This window comes from Pezoporus occidentalis, unplaced genomic scaffold, assembly GCF_034315485.1.
Source record: "Pezoporus occidentalis ecotype Australia unplaced genomic scaffold, CSIRO_AGI_Poc_V1 ctg69, whole genome shotgun sequence".
NCBI lineage: Eukaryota > Metazoa > Chordata > Aves > Psittaciformes > Psittacidae > Pezoporus > Pezoporus occidentalis.
The window spans coordinates 1122258-1140182 of record NW_026916041.1 but is presented as its reverse complement, the minus strand read 5'-3'; the positions used below and the strand labels follow the sequence as shown (position 1 = coordinate 1140182).

Genomic DNA, 17925 nt, shown 5'->3' with positions numbered 1-17925 from the left:
ATAAAAGTGAGGGCTGGTTCCTTGGTTGCAGCCTCATCCACATTTGACCCTTCTCTTTCCTGGGCTTACACACTCTTCCCTGAAGGACGGCCCCTTGGGCCAGCAACTGTGCCTGGCTAGCAGGAGCTCACCTGCCCTGGGGAGCAAGAAGATGAAGCTGACAGAAAGCCACTAGCTTCCACCAAGGGTATCTGCACCTCTAAGCCATGCGGTCCCATACAATCCCTTTCTTGTGCCATACACAACTGGGGTGAGAATCATCCCTGGGTGGGGAGTCTGGGGAAGAAGTGAATTGGGGAGGACTTTTGGAAGAAGTGAATTGGGGAGGACTTTTAGGGCTCCTTGGGTCAGATTTGTCACTGAAGCAGTGACAATCAGTGAAGCAAAGTTACTGCCCATCTCTCCCTACCATGAACAGGAGGAGATTCCACACTGTCAATGGTCTACCAGACATACACAGGGCCAGGATCTTATCCTGGCTCTCTGCCCAGGGACAAACTGTCCCGATGACAGAGGGAGATGATAAGGGATGTTACCAAACCTTTTATTTGGCTTTTTCAGCTGGAAATTGTCATTCATGGTCCTCTCCCTCTCCTCCTCATCCCATATTCATCTCAATGTGACCACATCTCAGCCTTTCTTTCCTTTTCTAACACATCTCCCCACCCCACATTTCCACCCAAGACAAATGGCCATAAGCCATTTGCTTTTCCTGCAAGGAAATGAAAAATTCTATGAGGATCTGTATCCTCTTCTCTCTCCTCCAGAAGTGGCTCAGACCAGGGGACAGATTGGCATGGTATAGAGCCTGTGTTTGCCTGTCTTGCCACCACTGCCACATGCAGGCTTTGGGATGTGTCCTGCTGTTCCACTCGCTGCTGGCTGGTTCTCTTGACCACAGCCACAGACCAGACAAGTGGCTTCCTCTCTTTATATGTGGCTGTCACCTTCAGAGCTGTGTCCGTTACTTTGGTGGTCTGCAGGGCAGGTGCCTGTCTCTGTCCCTGTGCTGCTGCCTCCTGCTTGCCAGAGCAATAGGAACCTTGTGCCGGTGCCACAGGAGGGAGAGGTGCCTGGTACTTCTCAGGAGCTCTGGCCAGGCAGCTCCTCTTTGGCTGCTCCAAAGCCTTGATGTGGGGCAGTGAGGGCAGACGCTGGGGAAACACCTTCTGGTGCATTCCTAGCGAATTGCTGTTGAGGCTGCCCTTGCTGCCTGCTGGTGGCATTGCTGTCAGGTGCTCTGCTGCTCGCCCAGTGTTTCTCAGTGTGTGTTGAGTGGCTGGGGCCTTGCTGCTGTTGGCTGCACGGACAGCGTCTGTTCTTGCTTGTGTCCCTGCAGCCCTGCTTTGTGCTGGCTCCTGCCATGCTGCTGGCTGCTGGCATGGTCCCCGGCTTCCAGTGCTGTACCTGCGCAGCACTGTGCTTGTGCTCCCTGAGCTCTTAGTTGTGGGAGCAGAGACTGTGGACCTGAGTGGGGCAGGCTGACAGGTCTCTGGCCATGCATCTCTGCTGCTGTAACTGGAGACATGGTGCAGCTGAGCAGCAGTTGTGAGAAGCTGCTGTTGGTTGCTGCTTGTGCTGATGATGGCCGAGTTGCTCACACTTCCAGAAGCTGCAGAGGCTGCTGGTGTTACAAGTGGCAGCCTGCAGCAGCTGATGACTGCTCTCACCGAGTGCGGTGGTGGCCGGGGTACCATTGTCAGCAATGGTGGCAGATGGAGTGTCTGCTCCAGTCTCGACCCACTGGTGCTGGGCAGCACCACTCGGTGCCCCAGGCTGCCCGTATGCAAGAGAAGCCGAGGAGAGAGGCTGTGTGACAGTGTCCCTTGTGCCTGCGTCCTAGCTGGCTGAGCTCCGGCAGTTGTGCTCCCCTAAAAGCCCCAGGGCAGGGCTCAGCCCCACTCTGAGGTGCTCATCAACCCAGAATGAGTGAGGGTCACCCAGAAGGAGCCTTTCAAATACAGCAGAACAGGTGAGCACATGCCAGCCCCTTGAGCTGCCTTGCAAGGGAAAGGGGCCTCTGGCGGCTCTGAAGGGACCCAAGGGAACTCAGCATCCTTACAAGGAGCTGGGGAGATCTAGGGAGGGAGGAAGGCATGGAAAACCCTGAGCCGGCAGGAAACCTGCACTGGGAAACTCTGGGTCAGCTCCAGCCACAGCTTTGCAGAAACCTATCCCCTCCTCAGGCTCCTCACGGCTTGCAGGGACCTCCAAATTTCCAGAAACTGTGCAGAGTGACTTGCCCCTCGCAGAGTAGGAACACACTGCCTCTGCCTGCATCCCTGTGCTGGAGAGCAGGGGCTTGGGACCTCCTGGAAGTCAGGCTGAAGGTTTCTGCCCAAGGAACTGGCTCAAAGTGAGCAGTCTGGGGCTGACCCAGTTGAGTTCAGGGGACAGGACACAGCTGAAAAGTGAAGGCTGCATATAAAGGATTGCTGGGACCCCATGTTGTGCACTACCTCACGGTGTGACAGCACAGCAATGGAGGATGCTGCATACAACACAGTGCCATGGGGATACTGAGGCAAGGAATCTAGCCAAGCCATGGGTCATGGGCAGGTAGGGAATCCAAGTTAGCATTCTGCAAGCTGTGCTCCGTGACACTGGAGAGTGCTCCACAGAGGGGCACTAAGCAGATGGAGTTTTAGGTGGCAAAGCAAAGGCAGATTGCCATGTTGGTAGCACTATTCCAGAGGTCTCCATGTGTAGGTGGTGTCCAGCATGGCCATTGGTACCATTGTTATGGTACAAAACGCACCATCAGGATTTAAAACTGTGAGGCATCTAGCTGGGAGCTAGACTGAGGAAAACCCATGCCTCTCTAAACCTGTGTCTTGGCATTGCACACCATGATGGGGGGTTCTGGCAAGTAAACACCTAACTATAGGCTTTGGTTAAAGCTGCCAAGTGGCACTATGGAGCATGTCCCATGCTCAGTCTTGCCTCTTTCTTACCTATTGCCAGCCTTCAGACTTCTCATTACTGACCAGGTTTCTCCCTTCAGATTTATCATCTATATTTTTTTTTCCAGAGGGAATTGGACCAATGCGTCTCCCTACATTCCATGGCTCATCTTGCCTAAATTCCCATGGCCACAACCTCCACTCTGACTCTTTGTAGGCTCCCTATGTAGTTGTGCTCCATGCCCCATTCCCTTCTCTGTGATTCTCTACTCAGGTATTTCCAGTCCCCTCCTTTCCTCCATACATTCTGCAGCAGCTTCCCATCAAATCTTGTTATTCCCAGCATCCCACCCCCAAATGCCTCTCCTATTTTCCCTTTGGGGTGTCTGCTGGCTGAGAGAGGAAGGTGTGTTGGCATTGCTGTTCTCAAAGGGAGGAATGTGGTGCTATTTTGGAAGCTAACCAAAGCTTAAAGGCAAATCCTGCTTCAGGATGTGCAGTAGACAAGTAGGTGTGTCTGGATGCAGACTGGAAGGTGATGAATGTTGTGGATTGCTCAGAGAGATGGGGCTGGCTTTTGGCTGAGGCTGTCTTAGGGAATCCTGATGTTCTTTCTGGCTGGCAATGTATTTCCTGTATCTCCACAGTTGGTGTTTTACAGAAGCCTCGTCCTGTTGAATGAAGCTGTTGTGGAATTATAAAAGAATAACCCCTGCTGCTGGGCATGCAGTGGAGCAAGATGGCTTTCCTGAATGTGTGTCTAAATCACTCATGCTATTAAATTAGTTGTGTTCCCTGCCCACAACTCGTTTACCTGCTGGGACTATAAATATTCCTCCATATGGTTAGAGTAGGTGTCAGAATATGCCAAGTATTACAGGTTTGTGTCTTTCAGAAAAAGCCTTTACCTCTTGTTAAATGGATCAGAAATCCTTTTGACAGAGAGGATAAGGAAAGTCTGCTTTGTTAACTATGATACTCTTTGCTTCAGCAGGGATATTCCTGCAAAACCTTCATCTTGGGTCTTTAGATCAGAGAAAATTCAGATTGTGTCCTTGTGAACCCCTGCTCTGGGTCTTTTCCAGGCTCCCCATCTCTCCCCTTAGAGCTTTTCTGGAATGATTTCAGTGGTTGGTGCCTCAGTTTCCCTGCCTGTAAATCAGGAACATTAGCAATTTCTCTGCTTCTCTGGGTTTCCCAAGTTACTGGTTTTATTTAACCCCCTCTATGTTTCTTTGGAAAGCAGCTACCACCGAAGTACCAAATAGTCCTTTCCAGCCTCAGACCTGAGTCAGCTACACAGGCATCAGCCATTCTGTGCTGTAGTGACAAGAGTGTGCTAGTGACACTAGTCCTCCACAGACAGTAAAAATAAGAGTACAAAGGGAAATAGGGGGAAACGAAAGTGTCTAAAGCCATTTTTCAAGGTTCCAGCACACTCTCCAAAATGTTTGCATCTTGTTGGCATTACCTGATGTTTTGAAGAGCTTTGATGATGCTGGATTGTATTAGCAAAAATGTTTAGACCACTCTAGTAATGCTTTTGCTGGCCTCATGTTGTCAATTCTTGATTGTTTTTCCTCAGCCTTGTTACTCTTGTTTGCATGTGATCATCCAGAGCAAGACTAGAGGAAAACCAGGGAAGACTGCTGGAATACCTTCCATCCTCTCCCTACGTACCAGAAACTTGATCATCTGACAGTAAGTAATATTTATATGTTTTTATACATCATACATAACCTCTAAAACTGCTTTATTTCCAAGTTACCATCATGTATTACCCAGAAGCAGCTGAGAAATTTTGCGTTAGCTTTTTATATAAATGAGAGAACTGAAGCATGTTTTTCTGTAGAAAATACCTATGTTTATATCAGACTCAAATATATCTGGAAAAAAATATTGTTCCTTATGCTGCTGCTAGAGTCTGTTTAGAAGAGATCCCAAGCAAGGATGGCTCTGTCTAAATAACAAGTATTATTAGTCTGGGACCATTTTATTCACTGGAAAGGCTTCTGGAGAAATATATACATATCTTCTCATGTGCTCTGTTGAATGTGACAGACAATGCCATTATTTTGCTCAGCACAAGAGATTCTAGCATATAGTTGTCACAGTTCCCCACCTCTATAATGGAACTTAACTTGTGTAAAGGCATCTCACAAGGTATTATGAATTCTAGAGAGGTTCCTGCACTAGTTCTGTATTTCCAGTTCTCTGAATTTCAGTTTCTGTGCTCAACCTGATGCAAGGATAAAATATTTGTGAAATGCAATTTAGATTTGTAAAATACACATTTCAGCTTTGTGCTCTCAAAGTCTGTGCTAGAGTCATGTTATTCCGCATATGCCTCACACTTCAGCAGGGATCAGAGACTCTTGGGGTTGGGTTGCGTATGAATGTGCTGTGAATGCTGGTTGGCCTGTTCCAGTGCTCACCATGTGGAGGTGATGCCCAGCAACAGCTTTCAGGGATGAGCTCTAACAAGCTTATTAAACATCATCCCTTATTAAACAAAGGCACGGGGATGTTACTTGGCCAAAGGTAACCTGTGTGTGGTGAGAGGGGTGTGTAGGAAGGGGGAGAACTGTGCTGCGACTGCCTATTAGCAAGCACACAACTTAGAACCTGTTGTACCCTACCACTGTCTTAGTGCAAATCCCTCTGATGACCTGACTGTGCAGATATATTCTCTAGTGTTTGGTCTAGTGTGGGACTGAATGCCACAGTGTGAATCTGGACAGCACTAAGGAAGCTAATAGCTATTAATCCCATCTTGTCCTATCAAAGAGGCTGTTGGACATTGAAACATACTTTTCCCATGTGGCTTGCAAAGGAAGGTGTTCCTTTAATTGCATGCTTATCTGTTCCCTCTCCAAGAGCACCTCTTCTTTTCCACAACATGCCTTTAAAAAAATAAAAACATAAACCAAAACTAAACAGCAACTTACTTCCTTTGCTCCTGAACCAATCAAGCCATGGCAATACTGATTTACATGGGCTGTTAAATGTAAAAAGTACTAAAGCTGTTCTTGATGCCGAGATTGGCATTGCAGTTGCAGGAAGGAGGGAAGTTGAAGACTTAAGGACAGTTCAAGGTATTTGCGTTAACAAACACTGCTGCCTTTGGACTTGACTTCAAGAAGTACATTTTGCACCAGCATTTATGATTGCAACAGGATGAAGTAATACTTGTAGAGCTTTTTGTTGCATAAAATTTGAGGAATTGCTGTAGTATAGATGGGAGATAAAGAGAGAAATGGGATGTGAAGGAGCTCAAGTACCCCTTACTACTATGAGAATGCAGACGGTGAGGAGAGAGCTGTTTTGTGAGATCTCTGAAAGCAGCAGTCACTTCAAGGCTGGGGAAGCACTGGCGATGCAGTGCACCAGTGTGTCTGCTGCTGGTGCAAGAGACCCTTCCACAGGGATTTTTACACTCAATATGCAGCAAGGAAATCTAGACAATATTGTTATCACTTCCATAGAACTCGTTGCTATTCAAACGTGCTGTGGAGCAAGGTACTTATTTCCTGCCAGCCTGTGTTTCCTGCACAGCCTCAGGTCAGGGTCTGACTGCTGCAGTGTCAGCTAAACCCTGGTCAATGAAAAGCTTAGCAACCTGCAAAAACTGTTTTGCTACTTCAGAACAACAAATCCTTACAATCAGCATGGTTTTCCTCCTGTTTCCCCAGTGCAAGGTCAGCAGGGATGCTTGAAGACTCAAGAGCTGCTTGGGATTGTAGCTTGGAGAGAGGTATGCCTGGTGGGGTTGTGTGGGCTCCTGTTCTAGTGCAGGGCAGGACAAGCTCTTTCCAGACTGTTCTGGCAATGATACTATTATTAGCAGCTCTGTCCAACCCAATGACTTTCCTTGGTCACTGCCTTGCAACCCTTCCCCTGTGCATGCTTGGCTGCTGTGGGAACCGGTCTCCCATGTGTGCACACAGATGTGTCTGTCTACTGGGGGCTGCTTCACCCCCATGGATGCTTTTTTCCCCTGTAAAATCACTCTCAGGCTCTGGCAGCTTGTCCTGACACAGGCCAGGGAAGAATGAAGCAGAGGCGTTGAAGTTTGAGAGCTGATTTGCTTAGTTCTTGCCTTTCATTAATTATTGCAGACTGAAAGTCTGCTCTGCCTGCCAGGGAGTGGCTAAATCCAGCTCTGAACTCAAGTCAGAGGGCAACTAATGCTGCTTTACAATGCGGGTAGGGAAAAAGTGCTAATTCTTTACTTCTGGGGAAAGGAACCAGAGGCTGTGGTGGGGGCTTAGCACTTTCTGTCTTCCATCTCCTCTCTAGCCAGTGTAAAAAGGGAATATGTCACTGTATCTGGAGATGTAGGTTTTTCATGTCTCTCTTGCATCTAAAATCTTTCTGAACAGGACAGCTGGGGACTTGATTGGGATTTGATCCCACAAATAGCCCCGTTGCCACTGTGAGTGAGTCTCAGCTGATAGGGAAACCACACTGTGGAGTGCCTAAGGGGACTGGGAAGGGGCATTTATTAACTTGGACACTGAGCTCAGCAAAATGTGTGCACGACTGTGCACATTAAGGCCACACCTGCATTGAACAGGGCATTCCTCAGCTGGGTGAGTGGGGAGTGCATCAGCAGTGGTCTGATCCACTCAGGTGGGCTGGTGAGTATCACTGGCAGAGGGTCCTGGACCAGCTCTCCAGGTCATACTCCTCTCCTGGTCTCTAGCTCTTGCTTTTTGGAATGTGCTAGTAAAATATCCCTGTCTGTAACAGAGCAGTGAGATGCTGACAGCTTCACTGCTCTGCAGGTTGGTTCCTCACCAGCACTGCCAGGACTGCTGTTAAAGTAGATGCAAAGTGGGGCAAACTTTAATGCTGTTGATATTCTTCCACTGTGATTACAGATCACGTATCACATAACAGCTGCTCAGTGGGAAAGCTTGAGACTCCAAGTGGAGTACTGTGGGAAAAATCTTTTTTTTTTTTTTTTTTGTTAAAAGAAGCTGATGTACTTTCTGAAATATCTGAGTTTGAGCTTTGAAGCAGGCATAAAACATAACTGAGATATGTGGGATGTGGGATGAGCCTGCGGTGAGAATCATACATTTGAGCAAGTTCATTTCTGTGCTATGAGATGGAACAAGGTATAAACGTGCAGGGATATATTCTACTCGCTGTTTTTATGGCACCATTGTAACAGCCTTCATCTGCAGCTGTGCAGATCCTAGAATATCAGCACGCATTCCTTTACCCTAGCAGAAGCTCACGTTCCTCAGCTGTCCTGTAGATTTAAAAATACCTGGATTTGCTGCTGCTGCTCTTTGTTATGTAAAGCCAAGCCATCCTGAGTTGGCACCTCCTGACTCTCTATTGTGCTCTGCCTTGTGACCGCAAATGCTGAACAATTTAGCTATTCACACAGCCCATGCCGTGAAGGCCTTGCTGCTCAGTCTGCACAAACATTGATCTTTTCAAACAATTAAATCCATAGATGTCAAGGCCAGGGATTTGAAAAGGGTGGAGGAAAATATCTCTTTGGTAGCTTAATATTCTGGGTGGTCCTGTAAAGCAGCCTGCTGTGCAAAACATGTAATGAAAACCTCTCTTCTCTTAATGTTATTTTAATGGAAAGGGCTCAGATTGCAGCTGGGACGGTGGTGGTTCTCTTTTCCAAGTCTCACTAACACACAATGCACTGGCTTGGCTGGTGCAATGCTAGCGAGCCCTGCAGCGCAATCTCCAAAGTGAAAATAGAATCACAGTTTAATCTCTGTAATGTGGTGTGATTTGTGAGCGTGCGTATGCTTTGCTGACGAGCATAAAATAAACCGGAGAACCGCCAGCACGGGCAGCTTCCACAGCGGCACTGCTGGATTTCCTCCCTCGTTGTGCTTCGGCAGCCTCCCCCTGCTCGTTGTGTTAATTACAGGCACAGCCTGTTCACTTTTCTCACGCAGCCAGCGCAGGGTCGCGTTAGAGATTGCACATGGCCGCAGGAGCCGCCCAGGACGCGGAGCTGCAAGGAGCACTGCAGGGACCAGGCGCTGCCCGGCAGCGGCAAATACAGCCGGTGCATCTGGACCGATGGAGAGCCCGCGGCCGGACGCGCCCGGGTCCATCTCTAGCACTGCTAGCACAGGATTGAAGGCGCTGCGTGCACGAAACGCGAAGACTCTCTGGGCTCGCCCCGCCGGTCCAGCAGGTGACCCGGGGCGGCTGGCGGTGGCTGCCGGGACAGCACCCGCCGTGCCGCGGCTGCGGACCGTGACCGGGCCACGCTCACCTGGGCGCGGCGGGGCGCGCCGTTGACTGACGTGAGTGGCCCCGCCCCCTGGAGCCCGGGCGGTGCCTTTGCCGCCAGCCAGCAGCCGGCGGCTGAGCTGAGGAGAGCGGGGACCGGCCTAGGGACTCGTCATGGAGCCCCCGAGGGACCAAGGTAGAACGGGAGGGCGGGGGCTGTCGCAGCGCCTCAGGCGGTCCCGCGCGGTGGGTGGTGGTGCCTGGCGCCGCCGTTGCGCGGGGCGACGGCGGCTTCTCTCGCAGCTGTCGGCACTCTCGGCCGGGAACAGCCTTCCCTTGCCTTGCCTTGCCTTGCCCTGCCCTGCCCTGCCAGCGGTGGGCCCGGCTCGGCTCACCTCTCCCCGCCCTACCCTATGTCCCCCTCCGTGCCCCGCGCCGGGCGGGGAAGTCCCCTCATGAGGTATCTCCCGCGGCGGCAGTGAGGAGATCCTGGCCACGCAGTTCCGCCGGGCCCGGGGCAGTGTGGAAGGGGTCCCCCGGCCTGCCGCGGGCTGCGCCTCCTGCCGCGGGAAATGCGGAACCGAGCGGCGGAGCGGCTGCCTTCACCCCGCCCGCTCCCCGGGCCGCGGCGGTGTATGCCGGCCTTCCCGACCGGGATTGTGGGGAGAGTAAACTTTGTGCTTGCCCCCTGAAGTAGAACAAGGCCGTGTTACAGGTGTGCAACTTGTGATTAACTGGCGCGCTTCGCAGGGTTATTTCCTCTTCCATCTCCCCAGCCCGGCGCTGCCCGGCAGCTCCACGTTGGCGGCTGCCCCGCCGCTCCCCAGCGGTGGCAGGGTGGCTCCGCGGCTGCCCAGGGCGGTGGTGCTTCCCTCACCAGGTGCTTGTGGCCTGGGGAAGAGCGTTATGCAGGCTGCCGCGGTTGGAACAGCCTGCCTTAATGGTTTATTTAAAACAGAGGAAAAACCCTTGGGGCTGCTGCCGAAGAGAGTAGTTGGTGCCTTGATGAGGGCTGACCTGATTGCGGGCAGAGCAGGGTTTCTTGCTAGAAAAGCTTCTCCCGCAGAGGTGTATTGCATACATCCTACTGATCCGTGTGTCTGTTTGAGTCTTGTATGGTGTAGTACTGAACTGCACACGAGCTGCTTTCCACCAGCCGAAGTAAGGCAAGCCGGGGTCAATTAGCTGCTTTGTTTGAGCAAGCTGGTAGGGCTGATGGGCCTTTGTGCCCTCGGGCTAGCTCTGTTCAGCGTTTGCCTGCTCTGCATGCCCGGGACGGTGGGAAGTGTTCATTTGTGGCAGCACCAGTGTTGGAGGCACACGAGGTACTGGGACTCTGCAGGGTCATCTCTGCCCGGTGAGCTGGTTCAGGCACCATCCTTCATCTGTCCATGCTCTTGTTTAAGTGTTTTAAGGTTGCTGTAGTACATCTGTGCAATTAGCAATGACTTCTGATTTAACTTGCCTTTTTCTCTATATACAGATTATTTTTGCAAGAGCAGAAGATAATCTGGTGGAGGGGCTTAAACTTCTTCAGGGAGGTTCCTTCAGCCATTCTGAAATCGTGTATCTATCTTCAATTTATAGACATTAAACCAACCCAAACAAACTCAACCCCCCCAAAACAGCAATAACAAAAAAGGATACCCTTCCCTCCCCAACCCGTATTCTTGGGGACTGACAAGAGGAACCATTCAGCTAGAAAACAGCACAACTGTCAGTTATATCAAGATTTTAATTGCAACTGCAGGAGTGTTAACACAGATTTCAGTATTTGTCCTGGAGTTCTTTCCCTGTGTTTGAGCCTGTTAAAAGGCAAGCACCCTTATTGCAACTGTAGGGTCTTGTACAACTTATAATGGGAGAGTAGAAGACTGCTATCATTTGAAAAGCTTTAGTGACAATGCTGATGCTTTCTAGAGGCTTGTTTTGCTGGTGAACTCATTTTTGTATGAATACTGCTTTAGATGAAGAAGGTTCATCCAAACTGCACCTCAGAACCACACCTCAGGTGCAGAGGTAGATCAGAACAGTGTATCTGGTGTGACGTGACTGCTGTGGATCAAACATGGTGCAACACCTTCTCTACCTTCTTCTTGGAGGTGATTATGCTATTTTCTCTTTTGGGTAAGGTGGAGACCTGCAGGTACAGCAGGAAAATCTAGACTGGCCAATACACTTGTGCTTGTTCAGTCAGTGGCTACTAATACCCTGCTAGTTAGCCTTCAGAGACCCATTTTCCTGGGAAACTGGAGTGCTGGTGTTTGAAATTGTGCTTGATGTTATGGTATTACTCACTAGAGCCACGTACTTGGCTAAAATCCAGGGTGCCAGGTCCTGTCTCTGGGGCTGGCTTGAACATCCTGTATTGCCTCCTCTAACCAGAAATTAATTTGTTTAAAAGTGAGTCAGAGGTTGCACTTTTTGTTGTTACCATGACAGCTGTCTTGGCTAGCAAAGTTAGGAGGTGGGAAGAAAATCCACGTTGTAGTTAAGACTGCAGCCAAACTAGTACAAGGCTGATAATCCAGGTGTATAATGTGTTTAAGTCTTCCCTTTCTCTTGAGCAGTCAGGTATGGCAACAGTCCTTAAATAGTTGTTACTAGCCTGCGACCGGTGAGCAACTGTTCACTTGAACTGTCATTGTTTACAGTGAGAGATGTTTGGCCTGGCTCTGTGCCTCTACATGGTGCTTGGTGCATTCCAACTGCTCTGGGAAGCCTGGTCGGAAGTTCTTGGGGTCTCTTGCTTTGTGGTTACAAGCACCAAAGCAGTAGGGTTGGCTCAAGCCAAATGCATATAATAAATATTTTCCTGAGATGAAGAGTGTGTCCCTGTCCCCCCACCCCAAAAGAGACCCAAAGAAATCCTGTACCTTGTTTTGCTTGCAAAAAGAGTCTGTGTGTCTTGGCACTGTTAGTGCTGGTGCAGTTCGCCGTTGGGAAAACAAGAATGAAGCTGCCTCAACAGTAGAAACAATGTGCTGGTGTCCTGTGAATGAGGGGACTGCTGCTTAGTCTCATGGACATGTGTAGCACAGCGCAAACAGTTCCCTGGTAAATACTGCACCTCTGATGTTGTGTTTAGGAAGCTCCTCTTACTGTTCAGCAGCAATTCACTTATGTAACGTGGCGTCTTTCAAAGTCTTTTGGATTTGTGAGACTTGGGAGTCCCAAACCACTGAACATGATTCCTTGAGACAGTAGATAAGCCTTTCTTTTCCTTGACGCCTTGACTTGCGTTTCTGGGCCTGACAAAATGGATCTTAGTGTTCCTTTTGTTCGGAAAGGTCTTGTTGCTGGCAGTAGGACAAGATTTCTCCCACTGTCCTAATGGACGAAGCTCCACCTTTCTCTGCTGCTTTATTTGCTTTCTTTATCACTGGGTACTTGCAGTACTGTAGGTGAGAAACTTTTTATTTTCTTAACATGCAATTGTGAAATCAGAGACTTGTAAGTAAACATGAGTGGACAGCTGGTGTTGGAGCTGCAAAGGAAGAATGGTTTCACTGAGCTGACTGTCTGCAGCAGCAAGTTGAAGATGAAAGAGGAAAAAATAGCAAATCAGTTCTATCAGTAGGTCCCTTGAGCAATAGCAAGTCTGCCCCTCTCTTGCATGAAAAACTTGGGGAGGGGGTGTGGCAATCACGTTGTTGTGACCCAGGCTGAGGGTCCTGGCTTGACAGAGTGGTGTTACGTGTGTTATTTAGTGCTATTGCTGTCCTTCCTGTCAGCTGGTGCAGGAATGAGGTGCTGACATGCAGGGGATGGGTGAGCTGTGTTGGGGGCATGCTGGAGCAGCTGATGCACAAGCATCTGCCCGTGCATTAGCGTGGGGTGGGAGGCTGGAGCAGTGTCAGCTGTTCCTGCTGTCTCCAGAACTTGGGCATTGAGGGGTGACTTGAACTCTTCATTCATGCTTGCACCCGCCTCAGGAGGAGGTGGAAGGGGGAGCCTGCACTGCTCTTCAGCAGTGGAAAGAGTCTGCTGCTTGTGGATATTCTGTCCCTGTTTCCTATAACCAGCACTGTTGCCTGCAGTCATGACTTCAAGTGCTTCACCCAGCCAGACTAAAGCCTGCTCTCTGACCTTTTGTGATAGGTAGAGCTTGGTTAAGGATCTGCTTCCTTTGATCCTCCAGCTGAGGTCAAGCTGTAACTGCTGGAGGCTTTTAAAATCCCAGTGACATGAAATTGATACAAATCCTGTTCCAGTTTCCCACACTTCAAAGCCGTGTGAAACAGCTCATGGACTTCCCCTTTTCCCACTGCAAATGCCCACCTAAGCACTGGGAGACCTTGGAGGCTATGTCTGGGCTTGCTGGCTCAAAACAAAGTGTTGTGCCTTGGCTCCAGTTTAAGAACTGCACTATTGCAGGCTGGGCAGGCAACTGGCTCTGCTTGATCTGGCTGCTTTGTGGGGAAAGTGGGAACAGCTGATTTCTATGGCTGAGGTTGGCTGCCATATGTTAACACCTTTCCTAAAGCTGGTCTGGGCACAGGTGCTATTGAGCTGCTTTCAGCTGCATGTGGAAACTTCTGAGTACGGCCCCTTCCATCTGCAGGGGCTCGCAGTAACCATGTGCTGCCCTAGTCTTCCTTGGAAATTCTATTTGTATTAATTTTCTTGCTCCTGTCTGTCTTGTATGTGCATCTTCTTTTCCTTATCTTCTACAGCTGCTAAATACAGTAGCTCTTAACTAACAGCCTCTGCTTCATGAGCCAGATCTCAGCATAGTCCTGGGGGAAACTGGGTGTCAAGGGAAGTGGGCTTCTGATGCTTTCTGCCATGCACTGGGTGAGTGCACCCTGAAACCTTTGGCTGTCCCAAGTGTTGTGAAGGCTGGGGTGCTGGGTAGGCTTTTCCTCTTCCTTCACAAGCATTTGCTCCTTTAACAGGAACAGGTCCCCTTTATGGGGAGGGATCCTGTCAGCCAATACAGAGAAGCCTTGTATGAAGTTAAGGGATGAGATTCACCACCTGAAATTAGTGAGTTGTTTGTGGACTGTGGATTGCAGATTGCCGAGGGTGCTGGACATCGCTGCAGGTGAAGGATATTGGCTGTCTCTTTCAAAAAATGATGTTTCCATGACAGCAGATGCACTGCAGGGAGTCATCTTGAAAGCCAGTGTTTTCTTGACCAGCTTTCAAAACATAAATAAAACCCCAAACAACTTCATTCTTAGTTTAATAGGAAAGAACAACAGTGTTGGTTGTTTCAGCCTGTGCAGCCAACATCTGATGGATGTGGGATTTTTCATCTTTTTAAGAAAAGCTCACATCCAGGTAGAATCATGATGATGATAACCCTGCTGTTGCCTCTCTGTGATATGGGTGCTTCTGATTTGAGATTGGCTACATGGAGCAAAGGAGGTGTTTGCCATAGTGCTTTTAATACCCTGCAGTGGGTAAGCAGAAAAATGTCAAACAAAGAGTGACTGAAAGGGAAAACAAGCATTAAGTGAGATTAAGCACTAAATTGAAATGCTCTTGTTCAGCCAGAACTGTCAGTCTGTCAGCTTCAATTTAAGACTCTGGAGGGATAGCTTTCTCTCCTGTTAAAGGTAGCAAGCATCTTCAGAACCCCTCATGTTTTGGTGTGTCTTATTGAGACTGGGAGCCTTGAGAGAAACCCCTCATACTGGAGGGCAGGCTTTCAACAACAAGCCTTCTTTTGGAAAAGGGCAGCAGTAGCAGACCAGCTCTCCATAACTTTCTGATCTGGTTCTCCTGAAGGTTCAGTGTCACTCCTGCTCTTTCCTCTTGCTACTCTTCCTCTTTCCTTTCTTTCCCTGGTTAAGGGAGCTGAAAGAATATGTAGCTGTGTGTTGGCTTTGGTGTTTTGGCAGAGTGGTATCATGAACCGACGATAAAGTGGTTGCCCCATTAAGAAAACACCTCTGGTAGAGGTGTAGACAGCTCTATGGGTTTTAATTCTATTGCAGCTACAAGTGGTGTCAGTTGCCTGCCTGAGTCTGCAGCCACTTGCCCAGGGGGGTCTGGGGACACAGCAGGGAGTTCACTGGCTGCCAGCAAATGCTGGTGTGTGGAAAAACAGTCGTGCTGTTACTCGCTCCTAACAGAAAGGGTGGATTGATGCTATCTAGTGAGAAACCAGTGCTGCTGTTGAGGTCTGAATGCTGTCACTGACAGAAGCACCTTTCCTGTTTCACAAGTTGACTTCTCCATTGCAGAGTGTGAGAGTAGAGCAGTAAGTGTCTTCGGATGCTCTGACAGTGGTCCAGCAAATGTACACACTGCCTTGGTTGAGCCTGGGAGAGGTGGTCAGCAGTTCCTGCAAAACTGAGGTCTGTAGGAACATGCTGTGCTACACATGTTCAGAGTGACAGGTTTTGAACTGCCCTCTCTTGCTTGTAGCCTAACAGCAGCACAATAAATGTGTCCTGTGCTTAAAAACTTCATAGGCAGACAGGAAGCGTGCTTTGTGTGTGTATCTATCTATATATCTAAAAGCAAAAAACATATAGTTGTTTCAATTGAAATTTTAATGATTTAATTCAAGAATGAGTATTAGTTTAGATCTTACTACAGAAAAAGACTATGCAGATGAAGTCTTAGTGCATCCAACATTACCTTTATTATTACTTACTTTGTACACCTCTTCCTGGTGTTATATTCATCCTTCCCCTGACTTCTGAAACTGGTAGTGTCATCTGGGTGGTGGCAAGGATATTATAGCATGTTGTCAGCATTGTAACTCCTTTGCTGGAGTAATAGGATATTGATGGCTGCTTCTTCCTCACTGTAGTATCCACTGGGATCCTTCTGTCATATTTGCTTTTTACATGTTTGCTCTTTCTTTCATTGCTCTGCAACCTCTGTGTTATGTCCAAATCTGTTCTATAAATAATGTATGTTAGATATTATTTCTTTGCTCTGTTTGTTACCTTTAAAATAGTTTTGTCCAGCTGCAGATCTCTTTTGGTGATTGATGACTTTCCTACAGCTATGGGGTCTCCAATGTCAACCCTGTGCCCTATTGCTTACCATACCACGTCTGTACTGTCACATCCCATCTCTGCTTTCTGAGGTACACCAAATAAAGCTGCAGGCTAATCAAGAAGAGTTTAGACAGAGCAAGCCTGACAAGCCTCTAGTCCCGAGGACTTGCAGACTTCGTTTAAAGCTTATGGCCTGTTTCTAGCAGTGGCAGTATGGTGTTGTGGGGTAACAAAGAGGCTGGCGAGCAGCTGCAGCTTGCTGGGGGTGGTGGGAGAGGCCAGCAGAGGCAGAAAAGCAGAGTTTTTTTCCTGTTTTGCTTTCTTCTCTGTAGCAGCTAGGGGAGAGTGGAGTTTCATCAGAGCCCCCTGAGCCAGACTGAAAGATGTGCCAAGGGAGGTGACCTGGGTTGGAGTTGCTGTTTTCAGTCAGGTGCTTCTCCTGTGCTTCGCTAGGATCAGAACCTATGCTTGACAGCGATTTTGGGTTATGAGGAAAGACATAGAAAATGTTGAAAAAGAAGCTTTGTAAGTAATGCTTCTCAGCTGCTCTTCAGCATGGCAAACAGCATGCTTCAGCTGTCAGCACTGGGGATGTTGCTCATGTCTGTTTTGCTTTGTTTACTTGTTTCTAAAGTAAACTGCTAGCAGAAGTCCTGTGATAAGCAAAAAGCGATCCAACTTGTCCCTCTCTTCAGCTGTTCTTGGCTTAAACAGTATCACATTATGGCATTAGAAACTCTTGATTAACTTTATCAGGATGGCTGAATTTAAAAGAAACCCCTCTGATGATGCTTCTGGAGTCATTGCTATCTGATGTCCCAGTCCAGATGCTGGGAATACTCTGCTGGGAATCTGCAGCACCTGGAAGGGAGGGCTGTCTTTGAAGAAGGCCGTTTATCTAAATTTGGATCTTCTGGTTCTCTGTAGTCTCTGCAGTGTAGTTTGAGTCCTGATTATGTCCCCTGCTTTTTCTCACAAAGGCTCCCAGGACTGGAGCTATACAGGGACTTTCCTGTAAGTGTCTTTAAATAAACTGTCCTGAAAGTAGGAACCAGTACTTCCAACCCAAAAGAAAGGTCGGGGGTATTAAATGAGCACAGCTCATGCTGGCTGAAGTGTGTCTTGCTCACTAGTCGCTGTATTGCTCTGTAGAAGACACATCCCTTCAGCACAGCTCCCAAGTGTTTTGCCTACATCTGAGGAGTCTCGAAGAGCAGACTGAAGGCAGAGCAGAAATGCCCAGATCTACCGCTGTTTATAACTAAGCTGTTGACTCTTCTGTACTCTTTGATTGCTGTTTGCAAAGCTTAGCTTTGTGCCTGAACATAGACAGGCTTCAGTCTGTGTGAGTGGATTGCAGGCTGCTGCATGCTGTTTTCCATGGCACCACTCAAATCTGTGCTAGGCAGCCCCTGAAGAAGCCTGCTAGGCAGCCCTTGAAGAAGCCTGCTGAGCAGCCGATGGGCCTTCGGGGATGAGGAGCACCAGTCTAGTGAACCAGCTGGGGAAGGAGCCAGGTTTAAGTATTGACTTTCCTGTTGTCAGATGTGCCTGTCTTGGCAGAAGGAAAATGGGCCATATTACTGCAGTGTGCTTTGCTTGGAGGCATGAGCTCTTGAAAGCACCATTCATGCTGTGTTTCATCCCCTTCACAAGCCACTTGCACTGTTGTGCTCCAGAAATTTTTTGGAGATGATTTGAGCTTGAGTAAAAGGATGGACCTGCAGTGAGTTTTTCTTCTTCTCCCAGAATCACTCTGGTGCCTGCCTGGCGGGTATTTGTTTTAGCTTCTTGTCATCTGGGTTGTGACAGCCCTTTATGTCACCTGCCTAGGAAGACTC

General features: G+C 48.8%; 1 protein-coding gene across 1 annotated transcript in view; it reads left to right on the top strand.

The window, feature by feature from the left end:
* Positions 1 to 9210: 9210 nt before the first annotated feature.
* TPD52 (tumor protein D52) overlaps positions 9211 to 17925 on the top strand; it is a 41759-nt gene continuing 33044 nt past the window's right edge. The window contains exon 1 of the mRNA XM_062641578.1: positions 9211 to 9318. Within this exon, the coding sequence (XP_062497562.1) occupies positions 9297 to 9318 (22 nt within the window). The 5' untranslated portion in view covers positions 9211 to 9296. The remainder of the gene's footprint in view (positions 9319 to 17925) is intronic.